At 41.9% G+C, this 26,280-nt stretch overlaps 1 protein-coding gene across 1 annotated transcript in view; it reads right to left on the reverse strand.

The window, feature by feature from the left end:
• Nucleotides 1–26,280, reverse strand: part of LOC138283610 (dynein axonemal heavy chain 11-like) — a 2,790,563-nt gene that overhangs the window by 743,372 nt on the left and 2,020,911 nt on the right. Inside the window, exon 59 of the mRNA XM_069221547.1 lies at nucleotides 5,525–5,686. Coding sequence (XP_069077648.1) covers nucleotides 5,525–5,686 — 162 coding nt within the window. The remainder of the gene's footprint in view (nucleotides 1–5,524; nucleotides 5,687–26,280) is intronic.

Here is a 26,280-nt window from a genome sequence, read left to right on the forward strand (position 1 = left end):
CAGTGGAGGGTCCTCAGGTGTTGGGAGATGTGTTCTCAGCGAGGAAGGTCCAGAATGAGTCTGGCAGTGGCATTCTGGATGACATTAAGTTTTTTGATGTTCCTAGCTGAGGTGCCGGCATGGAGAGCGTTGCCGTAGTCGAGCTTGCTTGTGACTACGGCCTGGGTGACTTTCCTGTGACAGTCTGCTGGGATCCATCTGAAGAGCTGCAGGAGTTTACGGAGTGTGTGCCAGCAGGAGGAGACAACAGAGTTTACCTGGCGGGTCATGGATAGGGAGGAGTCGAGGATGATTCCTAAGTTGCAGGCATGCTCGCTCGGTGCAGGGGAGGCACTGACGGATGTGGGCTACCAGGAGTCATCCCAAGCTAAGGTGGCATTTCCGAAGATGATGAGCTCCGTCTTGTAGGAGTTCAGCTTGAGGCAGCTTTCTCTCATCCTGGTGGCGGCGGCTTCTATTCTGGCGTGAAAGTTCCTTTTGGCAGTGTCTGGGTCTTCGATGTGGGAAATGATGAGCTGTGTGTAATATCGGCATATGACATGATGTTCATACCGTGGCTTCTGACAATGGCAGAAAGATGGGCCATGTATACGTTGAAAAGTGTAGGACTCAGTGAGGATCCTTGGGGAACTCTGCAGTTGACTCTTGTGTGTCTGGAGGTGTAGGGCGGGAGTCTGACTCTCTGCATCCTCCCGGAGAGGAAGGAGTGGATGCATTCCAGGGCTCTTCCCCAGATTCCTATATCATGGAGTCTGGTGCGCAGAGTGCTGTGGGAGACCATGTCTAAAGCTGCTGAGAGGTCGAGGAGTATGAGTACTGCGGAGTGACCACTGTCTAGGAGTAATTGAATATCATTGGTGTCTGCCAGAAGTGCTGTCTCCATGCTGTGACTGCTGCAGAAGCCAGACTGGGAGCTGTCCAGGGAGTTGTTTGCCTCGATGAAATTCCATAGTTGTGCATTGATTCCTTTCTCTAGTACTTTGGTAGGGTAGCAGTGAGATGGACTGGAAATTCTTTAGTTCTGATGGGTCGGCCGAAGGTTTCTTCTAGAGAGAGTGTATTTTGGCATGTTTCCAGTCCTCAGGGAAGGTGCCTGTGCTGATAGAGCAGTTGATTGTGTTACGAAGCTCGGGGGCGATGGATGCGCTGGCTCTGATGTATATGTATATGTACATTGGAGCAGGAAGAGTAAATCTAACCCCTTCAACGTCCAACGGCTTCCCTACTGTTGCTTAACTTGAAGGGGGAACTTTCCCTTGTTTTGTGTACATTGGCGTGACAGTAGTAACTGTATTTTCGAGGTATGTTAAATATTTCTCACATTGTTGCTTAATTTTAACTGCTTTTATTTTTTCAATATTTTGTTCTTTAAATGTTTATATTATTTTTTTAATTCTTTAACTTAACTGTTTGATATTAATTATATTTATTTAGTTACTTTGTTACATTTGTGTAATATATGTCCTTTAAATGTTTGTATTTGTTGTCATTATTGATGTCACTTCGTAGTTTTTAGGTACTGTTTGCATTTATTTTAAATATATACATACATAAAATATGTAGTTTAAAGTGATAAATAAAATAATTGTATATGTTCATTTGAATATACTAATTGTTTTATATTTTGTAAAGATTATACATAAATATATATTGTAAATTATATTATATTTTACTAATGTAGAATTATAAATAAATTAATTATGAATCAATAGTTATTTAAAAAAACTATTATGCCTTTTTTTGGCAATATTGTCTTCCACAATATTTTTGGCATAATATTTTGGTACTTCAGATGGTAAGCAAATAAACACAATATTTTTGTAAATGATACTTTTGACACAATATCCATGTCAAACAATATTGTTCACAATATTCTGCCATAAACCAACTCCTACTGTGGTCACGGTCAGGCTGTCACAGGTCTCTGGGAACGACATCTCAGAAACCCCTGCATCCTCTTTCTAGGCAGTAAATGGAGACCTTCTGAGAAAACAAGTCTGAGCAAGAATTTGCACAAAGAAAGTGAGTGTTGCATCTCCAAATAAGCTTAAAGATCATTTCCCCTGTTCCAAGCAAACTTAGAGAGGCAATCTCTACCACAAGATGCTGTGCAAACCAATTAGATCTTTTGGTTGACTAAACTTTGAGTATCTATTAACTACTTTGCTCTGAAGAAATAATAGTTGAAGTGTTCTAAATGTAGCAAACACATAACTGCTTAACCTATTTTAGTCTCATCTATAAAACTAACATCTCTCCTGAATGATTTAAGATCATGTGAAGCTAAAGACAAGGAAGAGACAAGGAAAAGTGATATAGTCTTGATCATGTCAGCAGGTCATGAACAATTGCTTAAAGGTGTAGGCCACAAATCCTGAAATCTGAGATTTAGTTTGCCAACAATCAAAATCAAAGTACTGAATTAATTCTTTATTAGAATTATTTTTTTAAAGCACGAAGTCATCTCACAAAAGAGTTAAAGCAATTCAAAGAGTAGAAGGGTTTTAACTTGTTAATACATTATTTGTGTATCATCTCCAAAATTTATGAAGGAGAGCCTACACAACTAAATAAGGAAAAAGATAAACATTAAAGGCATATGGAGAATTAGCCCATACCTCTGCTTTACACAGTAAGTAGTTTTTACTGGATTTAATACACATTGTAGAAATAAGACACTTCTTGTCTTATTGATTTAAAAAATCCCCATGACATGTCCATCAAGACAAAAAGCACTAGCACCATCTGTATCTGTTAGCCTATTCGGGCAATTCACAAGGCTCACAAGGAAGGATTCCATTCATCTGCCAGCTCCAAGCCAAGCTTTCAATTGATTTGGGACTTCCTTAAGCTCACAATGACCTAAAGACTGGTGTGTGACCTTTGGCTTTGTAGCTGTTTTTGCTTTTTTTTAAATCATTTGCAGAGATAATTTTGAAAGTGTGGGAAAGTGGATTATTAATTGGGATGGGTGTAAGTTTACTGCAAGGAATATGATTGCAAACTTGTCAGGGTAAAAAACAATGTCAATAATGAAACCTGGGCTCAACCCCCTTGTAGCTACGCCACAGGGCAAACAGGATTAACTTAGGAGAAGGTGTACAGTATTAAACAGTAACAAAACAGTTTAAAAGTCAAAACAATAGACAATAAAACATTTGTGAACTGATTTAGATAATGGTAAGAGTTAAATGGCACTAAAATACAAAAATCCAATAGAGGGAACGGAATACATGATTTTTTTAAATATTTAAGGTAAAAGGTGCAAGGAGAAAATAAAGCACCAACCAGTAGTCACTTTTAATGAAAGGATGGCACATAGGCAGGATTTCAGGCTAACCTCAATGGAGTGTTGGTCGGATATACTAAGCAGGTTCATTTGGGTCAAAGATTACATTGTCTGAATTAGCCTCTGAAATGGAAGTTAAAATCCTCTAGCAGGGCAAGACTGCAGGCTGAATCCACAAAATCATCTTGAAGAGGGATAGCTGCTGAACAAGGTCCTACTGAAGCTGTTGGTATAGGCATGAAAAACTCTATGTAGAAGAAATTCTAATTTTTCATCTGCTGATGTACTCACATTTGGCAGATAGTTTTAGTGTCTTTGTCCAGTCAATATTTCTACCTTTGAGCTTAGTCTTTTTTATGGAACTCAAAATCCTCCAGCAGGGCAAGGCTAAAGCTGTATCCGATGAAGTTAATTGGTCACCTTTGACATGAGATCCCACAGTTGCCATGGGATCCCACTGATGCTCTAGAGGTCTTGAAAGTCCAAAAATTGTCTTCTAAGTCCCTACTTTTCAGAGTTTCTGTAGCAGCCCCTCTTGGTCACTTGCAAGGCTCTTAAGGCCTCAGAGACAGCACTTAATGACGAGGGCACCCTCCAGCAGAGGCCCCCGGCAAGGTCCAGTCCAGTTCCAGTTGCTGCAGGTCAGATGGGTACTTCAGGAAAAAGGTTTCAAACAGCAAGTCCAGTCCTTTTCTGTTCTTCTGCAGATCCAGAATGTGATCTGATGAGCTGTGGGTAAGGAGCCAGCTTTGGAGGTTTCACTGGCCCCTGGGTGGGGTGACTGGGTGAGGTGCCAGCTTTGGAGATTTTTCTAGCCACTTGGTGGAAGTGATTTCTGGATACTCACTAACCAATGAGAAAAGAAAATCCTAGGAGAAACCCTTCCCACATTTGCAGCACATCCTGATCGTCTTACTGAAATATAATCCCATAGTGCAGTATTTTGAGGCACATCCAACATGGCAAACACTTTCTGGCCCTGAAGGAAGCTTTTGTGCCAACCAGGATTCTGATTAGATAAATGAGTGCCCCCCCTCATCCCCAGCCACATCACACTGGTTCTGCTCCCATCCCACTAGGCTGGTGACAAACTGGATACAGAAGGCCTACAAACATAAGGCTGATCTTTCCCAAGCCTTCTGTTGTAATTAACTATAAATAGGTAGGCCTCATCTTGGTTCTTCTCATGTTAATGAACTTCTGGGACATTCACCGGCCCTCTTTCCTGAGCTGATGTCCATCTCTTACCTCACACCTAGGTTTTCCAGTGAGATGGATCAAGCTAATGTTCCTGCTCTAGGAGCTTGTTTTATACCTTATTAATGAGAAGCACTGGCAAGGCCATCTGTCAGCAGGCTAATGCTAAATAACCTACTGGAGGCTCAGGCAGGTAAAGTGTAACTTTTAAAAGTCACTTTTGCTGAATATGTATTAAGCATGAATTCAATATTGACCCGGATTTTTAATAAATATTAAATACAGTGCTTGAATTATTCCAGTAGCTTGTCCCAAACCTGTGATAGCAGGGTTATGATTTTATTCCGAAATCGAATTTTTCATTTAGGGCAGGTATAGCCCATTACAGTCAAAATAGCCTTTGCCGGCTAGTCACTGGAGGTATACGCTATGAACCTCCAAAGGCAGAGGATATTCATTTTGGACAGAACAGCATATGATCAGCCTTTTGTCACAAAATCAAAAAATACTGGGGGAAGTTATTCTGAAGACTATCCTAATAAGTTATCGGTTCATTGAGTAACACTTACCAGCTTTTCTGTTTATTTTTCGAGAGGGTAGAAGTAATATTTTTATTAACAAAACTTTTTCGGAACATGAACTAATTTCACTCACCTGGACAGTCCAATTGTCAATATTATACGTTTAATCACAGCGGATATTTCTTTGTTTAGTGGTTAAAAACATTTAGTTATTTTTTTCTGCAGTGTAGTCAGACTGAATACACACACTGAATGAAGTTATCCAAAAAAGCTAAACAGCTGTTTTCGAATGTTGTAGGTATCCTTATTTCCGGCATGAAAATGTCTTCTTTTCCAAAATAGAAACTGCATGGAAAACACTGACTGATTGTCAAGTGAACATTTTATGAATTATTACCATAGTTTTAAAAGTAATTTTCATTATAATACTTCGTCAATCTATTGAGTCATGTTAGGTTAGTTAGCACATAGACACACAGAAGCAAAACATAAAAAGGAAGGAGTACTACCAACTTACATCAAGTCCATCCATCTTCTCAATGAAACTGCTACTGACGGATTGCAAAGCGACTTGTGGCCAGGCATGAAACCAGTCTATAGCTGTGCAGTTCACCAGAGCAGGGAACTTTCTTGCTCTTGCCCTGAGGGTGAATCCTACAGGGGAAAAACACAATACCACCTGCAAAACAAACAATTCCGTTTCACACTATGCCATTTTCAAATATAAATTATGAAAAAGTATGACGCAGGCACATTGGTAACTTTCTGAGGCTCACTTTTAGAAGTCTTTCAAAACTGTATTTAAGTCAGGCTTCTAAAGAACTAGCAGATGCAAAGTATAAATCTACCTATTTCTCGCCATATATTTTCGGGCATAGCACTAATGCTCAGGCAATTAAGTTGTTTCAAAGACAAGAGGTATCATACCAAATATGATAATCAAATGAATTAACAAATATATGAACATTTATACATTCTCGCCCACACAATAAGACACATGTTACAAAGGAGGCATAAACAATTCTGTAGTGAAGCTTGAGATAACATTTGAGGGGAAAACTCACTGTTGTATTGTTAATAACGTTGCTCCCTTTGACCAAGTTGCACCAAACTGTGGCTGAATACAGTGCAAAGTTTCTGACTTCATACTGTTTAAAGTGGTGCAGATTGCTCGAAGCGAGACAGTTTTCAGCGGACGCCAAAATATGTGTGTTTTGATTTACCATAGAAATTCTTATATGCAACTTTAGCCATGTTAGCCAAGATGAACTATGAAACATTTGTAAGAACGGAAGACCGCATTTGGCAGGCGCATGTGTTTGGCTCCATTTAGTATATTTCCTTGATTTGGTGTTTGGTAATCCAGCCGTTTTTAAGTTCTAAGTAAAAATCTAAATCAGCTATATCAAGGTCAGTTAACAACAATCCAAATAAAAATGTGACGGTTCTGCATATTTCCCGTAATGTTTATGAATATTAGGAAAAATGAAAAAGCAATAAGTAGTATTCCGATTTACTAATTTTCCCAATGCTCTTAAGCATCATAGAGTACGATTAGCTGGAATTCCTGGTAACCATTTCAAGAAAACAGCCATCTTTTTTCGCTCGTATTTTATGGCGAATAATAGTATTTTAAAAAAGAAGAGCAGGAGAAAAACACAGAGGGCTGATTAATCTTGACAGTAATACTGCTACCTCAGTTAAAATGTTGCTAATTTTGTTGCATTTTCTTTTCCTGACGGAAAAACACACGTTTGTAAAGACAAAAAAAAAACCTGTACGTTGAGAAGACAAACAGGCAAAAAAAGAAGACAACCTCTTTTGAAGACCTAGACCAAGCCTATTATGCAGAAGGGAAAGAGTAAAACAAAGAGAACCTCATCCCTGCCACACCAAGACCACAGGGGATTCGTTACTAAAAAAAACTTGCATTCTGGGAGTTATATTCTTGATTTACTTCGGTTCATTCAATGCACCTGCTAATAACAATATGTAAAAGGTCTTGGCCTGGAAAAATGACGTTTGCATCTGGTTTTATAACAAAATATTTACGCAAATTGCGCGCAGTCTCTGGGTTTTCATCTGAGCATTTTGTGCAGGTGCTCTGCTGAGGAAAAGTTATGGGTAATGGGGATAATTAGCAGAAAACCAGTCACATGTACCGTTTCTGCAAGCCATTCCCTATTGTTCTCTGGAAAACGTGGACGAGACATGAGAACTAGTCACGCAAAAATGATACGTCATATGTGTTTTTGCACCTGACCTTCCACTTGGGAACGCAGAATGAGGAAGATATTGTTTGGGATACCTTTAGTTTGAATTAAAGAAATTGTAGTTCAACATTCCACACAGTATAAATGTATCACCTAGTGTCCCGCTGCCTTTTAGCTAGGATTGCTGTATAGAAATACCATACACATATACAGACCTATAGGTGATCATTCCTCAGACTACAAAGACTGGTTGGCCAGAGACTGAAATAGTCTATCACCCACTGGAAGTGGTTTCACCGAGTAGAGTCAAAGGTTTGAGTGAGCATTTACAATGCCCTTTCCTCAAATTTTGTTGTAAAATGAGCTAAGGATTATGTAAACACGAACTACAGAACAATTTGTCCAGCATCCATTGTGTGTCCATACCTTTTTTCTATCCTTCTTCTTTCCACTCTATGTCTTGGCTTGTGTGCTATCTACATTTATTGTTTGTGTTAACTATATCTGTGTCTGTGTCTGTATTTTTGCTCTGTGTGTGCCAGACTCTCTGTATTGGGCTGTGTAACCATGTTACAATCTCTCTCTAGCTTTCTCTGACATCTAACAACGTACATGGTAAGCAGTGCTTCCACCCGTCTTATCCACAGTTGGTTTGATTTCAACCCCATTATTTTTCCTGATTTTTACTTCCCTCTATTAGCCCCTACTTTTTTCTTCTTCTTCCTCCTTGACATTCAGATGGGTAAAGTCGGCTACTAACATTCTTGTTTGAGTATAACATTCCTTTCAAAAGATTCCTTTCCCATTCCCTTTCGGATTCCAACCTTTCCAGTCTTCTCTCAACTTTAGTGTTTTTGGTGGCATAAAGTGCTATTCAGCCATCCAACCTAAAATGCCTGTTGGTCTATGCGCATGCACAACTGCATTTCTGGTAGCCTGTGGGCCATGATCCCTGTGGGTCTGTGTGCAAAGGAGAATAGGAATCTGTTGATGTTTTGGTATTTGTATGCATGGATATCTGTGGATTATATTACGGTGTCTGCATCTGTGCTTTAAGATAGTATCTATCTCAATGTGTGTGCGTGAGGATGTTGTGTGCGTGAGGATGTTGTGTGCGTGCATCATATTTTATGTCATGGCATTTGTTTAGCAAAATGTCATTGATTGGTGCAGCTTTGCAGTGATATTGTGTACTCCAGACATGACCTTCCAAATACTTCCAAGTCTTTCACCACAGACTGAACTCTGATCAGGTTTGTGGAAGTGTATCTGTCTGTGGTGTGGAAGGGGGCATGTTTCTAGTTTTGTGTGGATGGGGTGTTGACTTTACAGAGTCGTGGGTGAGAATGGAGGGCTTTGTCAGATAGTTCACACATCTTCTCGGTCAGTAGGTTTGCTCCTTGGACGGCGCTTGTATGTGGGTCTACGTGATTGTTAGTATTGTTAAATGCCTACAGAATCGTCCAGTTCTGCTTTAATGTAATTTGTTCTAAGACAGGGTGTGGGCCAACTAGATTGTAACTGCGGTTTAAATCAGGGTGACATATTACATATGTGTTGTGTTCTCTAGATGTGAAATGTTCTATGTAATGTGTATTGTACATATAAACTTCAAACTTGGAGGCATTGGCAGTGCTTTATAGGTTAACTTTCTAATATGCAGGAAACATATGCCGTCTTTTGTGAAGATCTCCTATCCTCTGTCCCCCCTTCTTTTGTCTCTGCTCGAGCTGTTGGATCCACGCATTGGTCTGGGTGCCAAGTTGCGGAAGGATGCTCAGCCTCGCGTTTGTTACATTTTCACAATACACAATAATCATGCTCCCAAAAAAGGATAAAGCTGTTCTAATCTTAAGGAAACGCTGCAGGGGGGCGTTCGTATTTGGCTTAAGAGACAGTTTTGTTCTTTCGACGCTCACCCTGAATCGCTGCCCACCGCCCACAAGCTGCACAATCTGCTAATTGTCAAATGCATAACTCATTTAGGAGTTTTAAACCGCAACGTTACCTTATAAGTTTCCACTGTGAATTATTTCACAGACTATTTAAAAATGTCAAAGATGAACCCTACCATTCCGGTGGTGGGCTTTGTACTCGAACAACAGTACACTAACCATCTCAAAATTAGGAGTTTAGCGCTTTGCCTCATGATATTGCCAATAAAACTGTGCCTGAGAATTCTGAAGTGCTAATAATATATGCATTCGCTTTATACTATTTTAGGGTAGGTAGATACATTCTGCAATTGAAATAAAAATTTTAAACAAAAAATGCACATCAAAATATTATTCTGAATCCAATATAATTAAAACAATCCACCTTTTAGGTACCATCTTAAAGGAATCGCGGATGTTAACTATTTTTTTTTAATTACAAGGGTTTTTTTTATTATTCCGCAAAAAAATCAGTTGTTAGTCAATGTAAATTCACTTAATTCTCTAAAGGCCAATGTCAGGTCTCGAAGCTAAAAGGATTCAGAAACTCATGGATCTGGCAGCCAGCCTTGACATCTCTGACACAGGTAGGTCCCTAATTACAATGTCCCTATGACACGATGGAAAATAGCAATCAGGCACAAGGAAGTGTCATCTAAGGCTAACATCGTGACACCCTGGAGAAGAAAGGCAGACCGTTCAAACTGCCAGCGCTAGAATGATGGTATTTTTGCTCACCCACAATCCCTAGGGCTACTGCTAGCTTTTCAGATTTCCTGGAATATCAGCGCGTCCTATCAAGGTGAGATATTTTCTCACTGAACGTTAATCATATTTCGGGCTTTTAAAATGAAGACAGAAAAAATGAAAGATATTTGATTAGAACGTGTACAAAGTTCGTGGAATTAGCTTTTGACAAATTTGTGAATGTTTTTACAGCCTAGTTCATCCACACAGTTCAGAAAAAAGGTGGTGTTTCCAGGAGGAAGACCAAGCAAGTCTACATTTCAGTGGGGTGTTTTCCAACGAAAACGGTTTTGTGAATAAAAAAAAAACCCCTAGACAATTTTTTGCAGGAGCGTTTAGCAGCAGGTGAAGTTGTGTAAAGGCACAAAAAATATCTTCTTGTAACAGGACTGCCTGATTCCTGAAAGGTGTGAGTGAACACTTGGCATCACCAACAGTCAGTCATCATTCATTTACAGTGTAACCAATTTGGCCACACAATGACAACTCAAATCGGAAATAAGGTGAAAGGGTTTTATTACAGATTAACACCCAAAGTAGTGTAGACAAATCTTAAAAACATACTGTTACAGAATAGCAATTGGGTAACCAAATCTTCTGAAAACATTTAGGTGAATTAGCATAGAACAATTCAGAAGTTCTGTTACAGCAATACAAAATGTCAGCAGCAATATCTGGTGCTCAGAAAGCAATTGCTGATCAGCTATTGGAGCAAGTTGAAATCATCTAGCTAAGTTGAACTGTGGGGAAACAAGAGAGTCTCCCAAAAGTCTAATTGCAAAAACAAAAAATCTAACTAGAAAAAGCCACGAGGATACAATTCCGAGGTGTCAGCATTTAAGAAGCTCAATCACGAATCTTCTTAGATAGTCACGTATAAGCCTAAGCCACACTCAGCAAACCATGGGGACAAAAAGGAAAATCAGAGGTATTCTACCTCTCAAAGCCCAGGAGGAAGTCTGCCAACAATCAATGTGTATGAGCCCTAGTTAATACCATGAAATCCAATTAGGTGACACATCCAGTTCACATAATCATGAGCTCCATTGTATTCTGTGTCCCATCGTGTAACTTGCAACATCATCTCCTTTTCCCCCATACCAGTACTGAGAATGCTGTTGTCCTTAGTACTCTGAGCATTGTTTGCAACATGTATGAATAACGGACAGTCATCTTTCCCTTGGCCTCTCTGTGTGCTCTCTTCAAAGGACTCTCTATTAGTAAAACAATAGCACATCTATTTCCAAATTAACATTACATGTGAATGCTCCTGCAATGAAATGGCACATTAGCAGAAAATAAAAACAGTTTCTCCCATTAAAGAAATTCAGGCCCAATCATGTCAATGTTAAACATTATTCTCTAATGCACATTTAATTTCATGTTATACTGTGCACATTTTAATTTCTACAGTTTGCTAAATGTCAATTACATCAATTCAAATAAGACTTCATGTCGCAGTTAATATAAATGAAATACAATTATGAGTACATGAATGTAAGGCCCATATTTATACTTTTTTAGCACCTCATTTGCACAATTTTTTGATGCAAAATCGGTGCAAACTTACAAAATACTGTTGTATTTTGTAAGTTTGCACTGATTTTGCATCAAAAAGCGGCGCAAATGCGGCGCTAAAAAAGTATAAATATGGGCCTAAGTGTGGCCAAGAACCATATTTCTCAACATTAGACAGTGAACATTACTGCACACATCACATAAATTGTTATTGTTTATGATGCAAATACATTCAAATGTGTTTTTTAAATTCCTTTTTTATGGAAAAAAGATGCTAGCCAGGTGGGGGTGACGGTAGGGAAGGAGGGGGCTGTGTGTTAGAAAATGGCCCTAGCCTGGTTAGAGGCAAAAAAAACACCCCAGTGGCCAGTACATGGGACAGGTGTCCCCTGGGCATGGCCATTGTACCCTGTGCCATGCCGGGGGCCCACAGTTAGGGCCCCACAATGGCCAACAAATATAGAAAAAAATACTTACCTTGACTTACCTTAGATGGGGTCCCCATCCTCCGGTGTCCCTCTGGTGGGGGTGCTCCTGGGGCTTGGAGAGGACATCTGTCAAACCATTCCATGGTGTTTAACCATGGAAGTGGGTCCACATGTCCCCAACTGCTAGTCTGACCCAGGCGTTGATTAATGGTGTTAAGCAAGCTTGGCACCATTATCTAGCCCCTCCTCCATCCCGTACGTCATTTTAGCATGGGGTATGGATATGGGGCTATGGGGATAGCACAATTTTTTGGATGGGAATACCTCCCTTGCATCTCATTGACACAAGGTAGGTTCACTTATCCAAAAAATGGTTCAAACTCTATATTCTGACGTTAGATGTGTCTAATGTCAAAATATAAATATGGAGTTAGGTTTGCACTGAATTTACATAAAAAAGTTATGCAAATGCAGTGCAAAAAAAAGTATAAATATGGGCCTTATTCCGAAGGGACGTTCTTAGACTTAGTAGATATGCCTCAGACGCAGGCGGGATCTCCTCTCCTGACCTTCCCGTATCATAGGGTGAGGGCAGCTATGAAGGCCCTCTATCCCCAATTCCCTGCCAAGCCCCCGGGCTTCAGGGCACTACAAACTCTGAACATCAGGACAACCAGACAGCAACTTATTACACTCCTTAATAGCACACCTCAGGGAGATAAGCAACTCCCATTGACGGGAGCAATGGAGAAGTGGAACGCAGTGCTGGATTTGCCTCTTGGGATGGATGAATGAAAATTTTGTTGTACACTGAATGGTATGCTTACCTCTAATTATACCCTGAGAATTATTCATCTAAAATATCTGCAGCAAATACTTTAAACTACTCTGCAACTGTTTAAATATGGCCTATGTGAAAATGCAAACTGTGTGCACTTTGTGGTAGAGAAGGCAGGCTTGTTGCATATGGCCTGGGAATGTGGGTGGATTAAGGAGTTCTGAAAACAGGTAACGGCCACCATCTCTGCCATTATGCTGGAGCTGGTTGAATTATTGTCTCGGATGTGTTTACTTGGATTAGCTAAACTGCTGAAGCCAGCAAATTGAAAACTGGTGGCACTGCTGTTTGCAAAGTGACAGACTGCACTACACTGAGGTAAGAACGCTGTGCCTAAGTTAAACAATGTCTCCTAGACATGACATACTGCATTACTGTCAAGAACAACTCAAACTCTATGCAGAAGAAATACCGAAACCTTCGAGGCCTAAGGATATCTGAAGCCCATATACAGCATATCTATTGTCTAGAACTGAGGAAGTCGAGAACTGAGGGATGGGTTACTGTTTTGACTCGTAATGTTCCACGATTTCCATTCCATTGCCTGTCAGGTGCCTAGAGACTTGTAGTACTATGGACAAATGCTTTGATGTATTACAGTAGCATGATGTACATGTGGTGTATGTTGGTCAAATTTAATAAATACAATTAAAAATAAATGTTATGCACACACTCTACCTTTGCTATATGTGTCCCCGTGCACAACACATTACACAATACACCAGATACACACTGCTATCCAGTGCTATTGCACCACAGCACAACACATGCTGTAGTGGATCCTGTTAAAAATTGGGTCTTTCGTTGGCAGTCGGGTTACCCCCTGTCCAAGCAAGGACCCTCACTCTAGTCAGCGTAAATCACACCAATCCAAATTATCCTGTGCCCACCCTCTGGTAGCTTGGCACCGAGCAGTCAGGCTTAACTTAAAGACAATGTATAAAGTATTTGTGCAATAAATCATGTAATAACACAGTATGACACCACAAAAATACACCACACAGTGTTTAGGAAAATATAGAATATAGAATATTTATCTGGTTAAATTCAGGTCAAAACAATCAAGATTTAATAAGTACACATTGAATTATCACTTCAGAGACTGCTAAAAAGAGTCTTTAGTCTTTAAAAAACAACAAGTGTCTCTTGCAAGCACAAAGTACCTGGTTTGCATTCAAATTCTCCAAAAGGGACCGCAGAGGAGGAAATGCGTGGAAAATGGAGAGGTGTACATCGGTTTCTCTGGGCGCACACAGACGATGCATTGATAATTTTCCACGCAGGGAAGGCTTTGTGTCGAGTTTTGGCGCGCTGACTTGGATCCCCTTTGGGTTGCGGGGTTTTTGGACGGTGCAGTGAAATGCTGGGCGTGCAGGATGAAGTCACAGGAGCTGCGTCAATCCGGTGTGCGATGCGGGGAAATTTCGGTCACACAGCAGGTGCTGCGTCAATTCTTCTTGCAGGAAGTCGGGCTGCATTATTCCGGCTCGGCTGTGCATCAATACCGTGGGCCGTGCGTCAAAGTTCCGGTCGCAATGCTGGTGCTGCGTCGACCTCCTCTCGGGAGCCGGGTAGCGTTGTTCCGGTTCGGCGTGCGGTGATTTTCTCACTGCAATGCAGGCTGTGCATCGTTTCAGACTGTGCGTCTAATTTTCGCCGCACAAGGAGTTCTTTGCAGGATGAAGTCTTTTAGGTCCTAAGACTTCAAGGAACAGGAAGCAATCTCTATCCAAGCTCTTGGAAAGCACTTCTGAGCCGAACCAGAGGGCAGCAAGTCAGCAGGGCAACAGCAGGGCAGCAGTCCTTTGCAGAAAAGCAATCAGGTGAGTCTTTTGGGCAGCTAGGCAGTTCCTCTGGGCAGGTTGCAGGGTCTGGTTCAGAGTTTCTTCACAAGTGGTATCTTGACCAGAAGTGTCTGAGTTGGTAGAGTCAGAGGCCCTGTTATTATAACCAATTGTGCCTTTGAAGTGGTGGAGACTTCAAAGAGTGGCGTAGAAGTGCACCAGGTCCCCTTTCAGTTCCATCCTGTTTGCCAGGGTCCCAGAAGGGGGTTTGGCACTCCATTGTGTGAGGGTAGTCCACTTTCCTTTCAAATGTAAGTGTCAGACCCTCCACCCTCCCAGCCCAGGAAGACCCATTCAGTATGCAGATGTGTGCAGGTGTGACTGAGCATCCTGTGTTAGGGGTTGTCTGAGTGAAATGCAGAAGGGAGCTGTCAAGTAACCGAGCCAGACGTGGATTGTAAGGCACAGAAGGATTTAAGTGCAGAGAAATGCTCACTCTCTAAAAGTGGCATTTCTAAAATTGTAATATTAGATCCAACTTCACCAGTCAGCAGGATTATGTATTACCATTCTGGCCATACTAAATATGACCTTGTTACTCCTTTCAGATCAGAATTTACCACTCAAACAGTATATGAGGGTAGCCCTAATGTTAGTCTATGAAAGAAGCAGGCCTCACAGCAGTGTAAAACAAATTTAGGAGCTCTGCACTACCAGGACATATAAACTACACAGGTATATGTCCTGCCTTTTACCTACATAGCACCCTGCCCTATGGGCTACCTAGGGCCTACCTTAGGGGTGACTCATATGTAGAAAAAGGGGAGTACTTTTAAATGCCAAGTCGAAGTGGCAGTGAAACTGCACACACAGGCCTTGCACTGGCAGACACGAGGCATGGTTAAGGGGCCACTTATGTGGGTGGCACAATCAGTGCTGCAGGCCCACTAGTAACATTTAATCTACAGGCCCTGGGCACATGTAGTGCACTTTACTGGGGACTTACAAGTAGATTAAATAAGCCAATTGGGTATGAACACATGTCACCATGTTTTAAGGGAGAGAGCATATGCACGTTAGCACTGGCTAACAGTGGTAAAGTGCACAGTCCTAAAACCAGCAAAAACAGTGTCCAAAAAGTGGAGGGAGGAAGGCAAAAAGTTAGGGGTGACCACCTTAAGGCTGTCAGGTCTAACAGATCCTATTTAGTTTTAATGGGAATTAGGAGTTTAGCTTAGCCTTTGGCTTGCAGGCCTGTGCCCCCTCACCCAGCCTACTTAGCTTGCTCTGTTTTAGCACATTTATTTAATTATTTCTTCCAAGATGGCTGTCATGTTTATAGTTAGGAAGATGTTTAAATTTAACAAAATCTGTGCCACTCTATAGGCATGAGGGCACCTCACAGACTCTCAACGCGAAGTGCTAATAGTGGTCCTACCTAAACCAGGCCGTGACCCCCTGGATGTGTGATCATGTAGACCTCTATGATTGCTCAATTTGGACTGCAAGTTGTTGGGCAAAGTGGTTGCAAATCGGTCGCTCCCGCTGATGGGCCATCTGATAAATGAAGATCAATCAGGTTTCATCTTGGGACAGAACACCTTCCTAAATATTAGACAACTCCTGCGCGTAAGGACTGGTACTCCAAAAGGGGAACACAATAGAGTTGCGGTGTACCTGGACATTGAGAAAGCCTTTGACACCCTCGATTGGCCCTTCTTAAAGGAGGCATTACGCAGCATTGGGTTTGGTCAGGGATTTCTGAGTTGGATCAATATTCTGTACTCTAATCCCATAGACCACGTAAAGATGGGCCAGATAATTTCTGATAGTTTCCACATTTGCCATGGCACCAGACAAGGGTGCTCCCTATCGCCTCTGTTATTCGCAATAGCAATTGAGCCTCTGATGGCTCAACTTCGCCTATGGAGGCAGCGCAGGGGGATACCAGACCTGGGCAAACAACATATAGTATCTCTCTATGCCGATGATGAGTTAATATACTTACATAGGAGTGTGTCATCATTACCGGAGCTCATGCAATTACTTGACTTATTTGAGGATTTATCCAGCCTGCGTGTGAACTGGTTGAAACCTTGTTTGTTCCTGTTGACCCCAGTGCGGGAATACCTGCAGCCCACCCTCCCGGCACATAGATTACCATCGTGCCATGTCACTCTCAAGTATCTCGCCATCCAAATATATCACACTACGGAGGATCTCATGGAAGACAACCCCTAGTATGGAGACAGTTATGGTACAGGATAGACTAGGACTGACAGACGTACTGACATGGTTACTGGGCCATACATACCCTCCCATGCATGGAAATAACTTGATGGATATAGCCCGCATGTGCTGGTGCATTATATACGTGGTAGGGACCAAATTCCACCTTACTCACCTGAGATTCCATTGCTTGACAAGCAAGAAACTGCACACACACCACACCTTGGAGCCATGGTTAGCACTTGGAATACACACGATCGATGATCTTTTCAAAGATGGCTCCATTATGACATACACAAACTTAGAAGACACTTATGGCATAGGCCCTGGACGGTTTCTAACCTACTGTGCCCTGACACAAATCATACACAATACTTTGTGAAGTGGAAACGCAGAACCCATAAACTCACCTATATAGCACAATGTATTTTCAGGCCTAGGTCCTAAACATACTAGGTCTTTGCTGTATAGCACTCTCCTCAAGAGCCTCCACACAAATCAAGCGGTAGCTCGTACGAGATGGGACGAGGTCCTTCATGCACCACTGCCACAGCCCGCTTGGACTGCGGTGCCCCGAATGATAAAGGAAGTGTCACACAACCCAAAATTCCACTTTACACAATTTAATTATCTGCACCAAACATTTTTATCCCCCCACCAACTTCACCGCATGTTTCCTCACACTAATCATGAATGTCCATGTTGTGGAGAACAGGACGCTACCTTTTACCACGATGTGGAGTAGCCCACCTTTACAACAGGCTTGGCAGGAAATCACCTCCCTGACGGGGGTACTGGCCAATCACTCACAACCTCTTACACCTGAGTCTTGCCTGCTTGGCATCTGTACCAGGGTGAAAGGAGACAAACAACTACACCAGTTCATAGATTTGCCATTTGTTCTATTCAAACGCCTCATAGCAAAGCATTGGAAAGCACTGAGTGCCCCAGACACACGCCATTGGCTGGGTGAACTGCTGCAGTGGGCTAGGGCAGAGACACCAGCACTTTGCTCTCTCAGTGTCAGGGGTGAGGTGGTTATAGGACTAGGGATCTGGGGGACAACCTCATAGTTAGAATTGAGGCCAAGAATGACATTCGCCCCCAATGAGCAAGACATAGCGAGTCGGCACTGGTTCCTTAGGTGCATTAATCAAGTACCATCAGTGCAGATAAAACAGTAGGCTGAGTATTTACTCGCAAATCTCCTTCCCTGGGATGCCGATCTGGGAAGTGCTAGCAAACACAGAGACAAGATGCCTTACCTGATGTGGTGAAACATGGCCCCTAAACAGCGTTTTTGGAAAGGCCTACAGCCCTATACCTAGAGGCACAGGTAATGTTTGGTGGGCCTGGTGCCATTAACACTCCATTCAGACCAGACGAGGGTCATCAGAAAACATCCCACGTATGACACTCATTCAAATGTAACTGACTATCATCCATGCTAAAGTACTGTGTAATAGACTGTAATGTTGGTGCTGCTTATTAACATATGTTGAATATTGCTATCAAATGCCATGGGACTCCGAACTTCTTTCCTCCCCACCCTCCCTCCTCAATAATGTACCTCCACTTCCCCATTGATGATATGAATATTGTAACTCAAAGTCATGTGTCGGTTATATAAGTTGTATCAATGAAACAATTAAACAATAAAAAGATTAAAAAAATAAATAAAAATCAGTGCCACTCTGTAAAGGCGTCACTATCAGTGTCAATGATAAATTAGAGACTTAGGTATTAACATTATGTACTTTCTCACTTTTGTGTGCCAGTAACATAATGTACCTTTGCAGGGAATCATATAATTGTTGCCCCAAGCATGCCTTCTTATCTATTGTTTGGGAACAATCCTGCGTCAGGGGTCCTACCAGATCTGTATAACTACATCTCACACAGACAAGATAATCAGAGGGATTCCTACCAGATGCTATCAACACTATCAATGCTATATGTCACCATGATGCTGACCCGGTCTTCGTGTCCCCACAGAGTCTGATCTAGAGACCTCATTCCAAGGTAACGAGGGTTGGGAGGCTCTTCTCATGGACATGGTACTGGCAGATTAGGTTTAACACATCTAGCTCTCTTTTATGTTAGAGATTAGGTTCATCATGCTAGGGTATTAGGGCCTATTTCACATCTATTTCATGTTACACATTAGTGCAAGATGGTGGGGGTCTTTGTGTTCCTGACTCTCGTTTTTACCATTCTGTTTCTTGCATTGTTCATTATCCTAATCATTGCAGCCCATTCAATTTATCGTAGATTGCAGTCTTGTTAATAAAACCTTTTGAAACTTTACTGCATCTCTTTCATTGCCTGTGTTTGACTGAGACATATTGCTCATGTGAGAAAAGGGTGATCTCCGTTTAACTAAAACCTCCCTGAGATGTCGCACTTGTGAGTCCATGCATAAAGGCTGCCACGAATCACCTTTTACTGTTTGGGTTTTCGGTGAGGTACTGCTTGTGAGCCGAGAGGGTTGGGAGTTGCGACTTGTTGTAGGATTGGCCTAGTCACCGACATACTAAAGTGCTGTCATCCTTAAACTAGCAGTCTTGCCTAGAGTCAGAGTCAAACTATGACATGGCGCCATCAACGATGGTGTTTAGGCACTTATTTTCCTATCATCCACACATATAGAATCGCAAACATACCTCAACGGTATCAAGCATACCAGTATCTTGAAATACCGATTACTTATCAAGAATATTAGATATGGTTCAATGGCGATCTACTACACGTAATATAACCCATGAGATTAGGTCCTTTAGGCAATGAAGGACCAACGTGGCATATGTTTGCCACATATACATCTCACCTTGGTGTACAAAACATGCAGGCAGCAGATCTGCACAATCTATACCTTGAGCTAGTAACACTATATAGATGACTTGTTCAGTTCGTAATGCGAACTTTGAACATTAAACCAGCGCGCCCAGCACCGCCAGCACCTGCTGGATACTTGGCTACTACTGGGATTAATCCACAAACATTACATTCTATCATGGGTAAAGTGCCCACAGAATGAGAGAAAAGTCTGATAGCCCAGAAAACAAATCAGCTGGAAGCTGTGTTTTTGCATACGGGACCACAGGAAAAACACAGAATTCTTACAATGTGCTTCCACTTCAGGATGGTTCCCTCGGTGGATGACTGCACCACATGGGGTGAAGTCTTCACTGCAATTTATACTACCACACATGATACCCCAACACTTGCCAATTTACTGGAAGTGTTTTAATAAATTCAGAATGAACATGGGGCTGCACCAACCCTAAACTTGGGTATGAAATGAATGCATAACTTTGGCACAGTAACATTAAAGGGGAAGCATTAGCATTAGCCATACACCAGCATCTCAGGGAGATTTCACATTTGGATCAAAAGAAACAACTACCGAAAATAATTTCCGATACCTATACCAGTATAGGACGGGATAGTTTGGGAGCCAAGCTGAAAAAGCCTGAAATACAAAGTACCACCCCTAAGGAAGGTGCTAAACAAGCACAGGAGGGTTCTAAAAAGCACAGGGATAGACAAAAGCAAGTTAAAGACAGACAAAGTAAGAGAGCAGATTCTCCACATCCTGAGAACTCCGACAGGAGGTATAATCTCAGAAATAGAGAAAATATGAAAGCTCCTGACAAATATACTGCTTTAAGTCCCTTTCGTTCCTTGCAGGATGCACCCAATAGATGTAGCGAGGGAGTTGGCCGGTCAGAGCAATGTCCTGACTATGTGAAACAGAAGAATGACTCTCCACAGTCTTCAGACAAAAAAGAAGATAATCCCCCACAACAAAAGCCACAGTTTAAAAAAGAAAAGGGTGGCAGCACTGTCAATTTAAACACTTGAGAACATTGCTGAAGAACAAGACGCAGGCAGAGGCCATGATATGTCTCCAGAGTCTGAAAGATCATCTGGATGCGACAGCAACTAGCGACTTTATTGCACTCGAGACTGCAGACAGGTGCATTCTCCCACCCTACAGGGTTTACGATTTAAATATCCAAATTGAGGGAGACATTGAGCCCACCATTAGTGTGATATTGTAGGACGAACTTAGTTGTGATATCCTGCTGGCCGAGAGGGACTGATAACCCAAGCACGTCCATAAGCTCCCACATGGGGGGGAATGTCATTTTGCCTTCTTTCTCCGATCTTTTCCAGAGGCGGTAAAACAAGCCTACGCTGTAACTGGTCTTTAGCTCAGGCACCTGCACTATACCACAACCATGTAGGTTGGGACAAGGATTCACCTTGTCATGTAATACCTATTAGGTCTACACCCCAGCCTCAGCCACAATATCCTGTTAAACAAGAAGCCAAAGCTCCAGTGAGGGAGATCCTCACTCAGCTCGAGTACCAGGGACTAATTGAGCCCTGTGTCTCTGCAATGAATAACTCGTAATTCCCCATTGCAAAACCCGACCACTCATACAGAATGGTCCTAGATTACAGACACTTAAACAGTCATAGTCGCACATGCACCATACAAAATTCAAATAGCACAGCACTAATTAACAACATAGTGAGCAAAAAATACAAAACAACCTTCGGCCAGAATTTAGTTCATGAAAGTCAGGACCTGAGTGCATTCTCATTTGGCTCACAAAACCACTTTTGCTGTTTGCCCCAAGGCTACAAGAACAGCCCATTGCTGTTCTCAGCCCGTGTCACATCAATATTGGAAAATATTGATCCCAAGGCGTTGTCCTATGTGGATGACATCTATCTCACAGATGACGACCATAACAATCATCTCACCTGGGTTGATTGGATCGTTCTAGGATTCGCAGCCCTTGGTTACAAATTCAATTTAAGAAAAATTAAAATAGCCTTTCTCAGCATATTGTTCCTGATACGAGCACTTTTTAGAGGAGTGTACTCAACTTCAGCCACCAAATACGATCAAGAAACTGCAGTCTTAACTTGGTTCCTTTAATTTTTGCAGAACTTACATTCCTGACTGCACAACGTATCAAGCCACTTTATGACTTAATACACCCTGATTTTTCTAGCAGACAATGGACATTAGAACACACACACATCCTTAGAGGCCTGCAGCAAGACATGCTAGAAGCAAAACACTTACACACCTATGACAACAAGACATATATGGTCATCAGAATAATTGCTGTTGCCATTGGGTTCACCTACATCACCTTTAATGAAGGCGACATGGTGCCCATAGCATACAAATCACATTTATACTCTAATGCAGAACAAACCTTTGCTCCCATAGAAAAAAATCTTACTGTTGTTCAGATGGCTGTCATTAAGGAGAGGCCACTTGCCAAAGGGAAATGCATTATTGTCGTTACCCCGGTGCCAGCCTTAAATACCATCACCAAAGCAAGCGTTCCTAACACTAAAGCATTGCATCCACGTTGGATTCAGTGGCCATCCTCCCTGACTGCAACTGATGTTGATTACATCTTTGATCTAACACTTCAGACACAAGAATTTCTCCATTAAGAACAGGAGTACCCCACACCTCTAGGCATCTTGCCACTTGACACATACCATACTGTCATTTACACTGATGGTTCAGCACAACCAGTCGTAGGTACTAAACATCAATACTCAGCCGCTTGCGCAGCCGTGAACCGAGTGATGAAGGATGGTATATTCAACCCTCACGATATGTGACCCTAGGGGACTGCACAGCTCAGCTGGCTGAACTCAAAGCTCTTATCTTAGAGCTAGTGTATACAGAGCCCAGACTACTCACTTTGTCAGTGACTCGTACTATTGCATCCAGTCCTACAATGATTATCTTAATCATTGGCAACTGAACGCCTTCCGAGACTCCAAAGGCAACACAATAAAAAAACAGAACTCTGTGGGGAAAGGTGGCTTATCTTAAGGATAAGCTACTGAGTGCTCATGTAGTCCGTACATTGGGTCATCAACGTGTAGGAGTACATGTTATTGGCTATAATTTGGCTGAATGAAGCAGTCAGATCAGCAGTAGTTATGGCTTCTGTAGCTGCAGTAACTCGTTCTCAGACGGGAGGGGATAATAAAATTTGGGCTGCCGTGAAAGCCTCTGCTGAAGGCAAGCCTCTCCCAAATGCATACACTACCAAATATTCTTACCACATCAGTGCACAGAATGTTGCTTATGCAACACTTCCTGGGGTTGGAAATCAAGTGATCCCCAACCAAGACCCAAGATTAGATCTAATAAGATCAGTGCATGAGGGTGTCGCTTCTGCACATCCTGGTATTGTGACCACAATAACACTCCTACAAAAATACTTCTGGGGGCCAGGTCTATGCAAGCAGACCAAGCAATATGTCCTTTGTTGTGACATTTGCCAGCAGATAAATGTCTCCAACATCAAACGCCCTCCGCAGACATCCCTCTTAGTGTCCAACAGTCCACTACAATGTGTGTACCGGGACCATTGTGGTCCCCTACAACCTGATGGTGCATACAAATACATCTTAGTCTCCGTAGATTCTTGTTCTAGATTCCTGTGAGTATGGCCTCAGCCTTCAGCTGACGCTCGGACTGTTATAAACGACTTGCTGATCTTTAATGTTAAATGCAGTTGCGGCATTCCATTTGGACCAGAGCACTGCCTTTGCCTCTAAGGCATTCAGGGACACCATGGGGATGATGGGTGTTGAACTCCATTACTCCTCACCCTACATCCCAAGGGAAATTATGTTGTGGAGAGGGGGAATTGAGATCTAAAGCAGTCCTTAACAGCTAGAGTATTAGGTTCTGGCCGCAGCTGGCTTCATCACCTATATGCAGTCCAGACAGCACTGAATAATCTGCCAAGAAGGTCCTTGGAGGGACGCACTCTTCATGAGGTTCTCTTTGGGATACCTATGTATGTCCCAGATCTAGATAGTCCTGGTTTGGTGGAAGCATATATACCTTTTCACATAAATGAATGTCTCACTGTCTTACAGGAGCTTCAGCAATTTTGTGATGATAAACCATCCGCCAGTGCTGCCACCTTTGGAATAAGGGATTTGCCAACAACTTCTACAGGCTAGATTCCTAAAGTTGGGGATCTGGTTCATGAGAAGATCACTGTGAAGAAGGAATTCCGTCCATCATACAGAGCACCTGTCTAAGTCCTGGGAATACAAGGTACCAGAACTGTCATCCTACTACCGCTGCCTGGTTCCAAAGCAAACAGATTTGTCTCCATTGACAACATCAAATTTCACCATGTGGCCGATCATGCACAGTAGACCCAGAGGTTTCTTGGGTAGTTTCCGGTCCCCTCTCACTACCTTCAGAGAAGAAATAACAACACTTCTGACTACACAAGCATGTCCAAAGATGCTACAAGTGCCTCCACGAGTGGCAAGAGGGCAGAAAGTGAGCTTTTGATGATTCCAGTTACCATTTCAACTACAACACCTGTCCAAGATGTGGCTGTCTTCTATTCCAACACTTCACAAACTGACAATATTGTCTACTGCGAGCCTCCACGAAACGTGGATCCATCCATCAGTAATGCACCGGCTCCTGTGTTTTGTAGAGACTGCTTCTGGTTATTTCATTGATCTTGATTACTTTTCCTCAACTTCATCCACACCTGCTATTGCAACTGTTTCAAAGACATTTAAGCTGTACATATGCCTTTAAAATAAATATTTAATTTATACATGGAACTATCTGAGGTTAATTTTGATATTGCTTGCATTTTTTCTATGGATTGGTTTTGTGGCTGTTTTCTTCCTGCTTATAAATGGTCACTACCTTCCTGAACACTCCTTTGTTGAGCCAGTGGATGAAGTTCTCACTCCATATCTTTCCTCACATAAGGTCCAAAGAGACTAGTCCCTTGCGAACATTTCAGCAGTACCGATTACTGATGGGATTGTGTGGGATAAAGTTCCATTTGATATCTACGGGCTTACTGAGGTCACTCAAATTCCATATGTTTCCAAAATATACATGACTGATGTAATTACACCTGGAGTTGCGTCTGATGATTGGGATGTTCAAACACTTGATTCCATGTTAAATGAGATGAAGGATTACACTGTATTTGAAAGTAATGATGTGTATACTAACACAAAGAATTATGGGGAAATGTTCTGCTATAACAACTGGGGACATTACTACCTGCACCGCGCAACTAGACATAGATCAGTATTCAATTACACACAGTGGGAACACTGATCAGCTCCACCTGCGGGGAGCCCCAAACATTATTCAGATACATTCATATATTTTTCTGGGCATGACGTTATGAAAGCAGAGTCATATTATTTCAAATTACCTCCTTCAAAAATTTGGAAACTTTTGCTAACAAACAAAAAGTTGATTTACTCAGATTCCTTGGTTTCCCATCTTGCAGTAGAAGGTTACAAATACTGGAAGAACACTTGATGTAAAGAGTGTATGGGGAACACAAGATTGGCAAATACAGTGTAGGAAAGCCTTATTTAGAGTGTGCCTTATTTCTGTGCAAATGATATTTTTAAATGACACAATACAACAAACATCCTGTCTGGGGTTAGCAAAAATGAAGTAAATGAATGCACCTAATATCCTCACACTGGCAGAATTCAACAACAGGCAATCTTTCCTGAACGTCACCGAGGAAGAACTAGATGTAAAGGTTCAGGCTGGTTGCTATAATTCTTCACTTTCCAGACTCGATGGGTGGTTATTGTGACCAGTGAACACAAGTGGGTGTCAGGCGCGTTTTGTGAATTCCTCAGCAGGTTTCAAGATTAGCCAGCAGGACCCTCGCTTTGTCTAGGGTCAACACTCCGGTATAGTTATTACATACAGTGTGGGTAAACTGTGCCAACAATGGTTACAGACTAACACGTTAGCAACAGTTAAGGAACATCTTAATACTCTTTCTGAAGATATAGACTTGCAGGACTTCTTGTTAGGTCCAAGAAAGCCACACTCTAAAAGATTCATTTATGCCATATACAATGAGATTCTGAAGCTTTCTCAAATAGAAGCTGCTGCGGGATTGAGGCAGATAGACAAAGAAAATTTAGAAAAGGCTTTAGCTGTTATCAACGCGGCATGAACACTCTGTCCAACAGGATTTATTCCCTTAATAACATAGTGTAATCTACGATTGACATAATTCAGAATTACATGTCTCTTTTACATCATGGGCAAAGTCAGCTGCATTCCATCATGCAGTTAGGTTGGACACTACAGATTCTGAAAAACGGCTGTGTTCCTTGGAAGTATATTAACCGTAGTGACTTGTTTGCTGCTTTTAATTTGTTCTGGGAACAACAGACAATGGCTAAAAGGGAAGCGAGTTTCACCATGCTTCACATAGAAAAGTTAGAATATTTTGTGGCTGAGATGGCGGTTCAAATGCAGGCTTTGGTCGATGGGACCACCAACATCTAAATATGGCGGGTGGACTGTAATGGCAGCAGATGGGTTTCCAGTCGAAAAGTCAATGCAGGACTATTACCGTCAACATGTAAATCGGGCCCTCTGTCCCCATGTCCTGGTAATGTTTCAACAATAGTGTCCTAGGGGCAAGGCAGAGAGACCACGACCCCCTGCCACTTATGAGGAGGGACCTTTAGGTACAGCCCCTGAGCCAAAAT

This window comes from Pleurodeles waltl, chromosome 3_1, assembly GCF_031143425.1.
Source record: "Pleurodeles waltl isolate 20211129_DDA chromosome 3_1, aPleWal1.hap1.20221129, whole genome shotgun sequence".
Lineage (NCBI taxonomy): Eukaryota > Metazoa > Chordata > Amphibia > Caudata > Salamandridae > Pleurodeles > Pleurodeles waltl.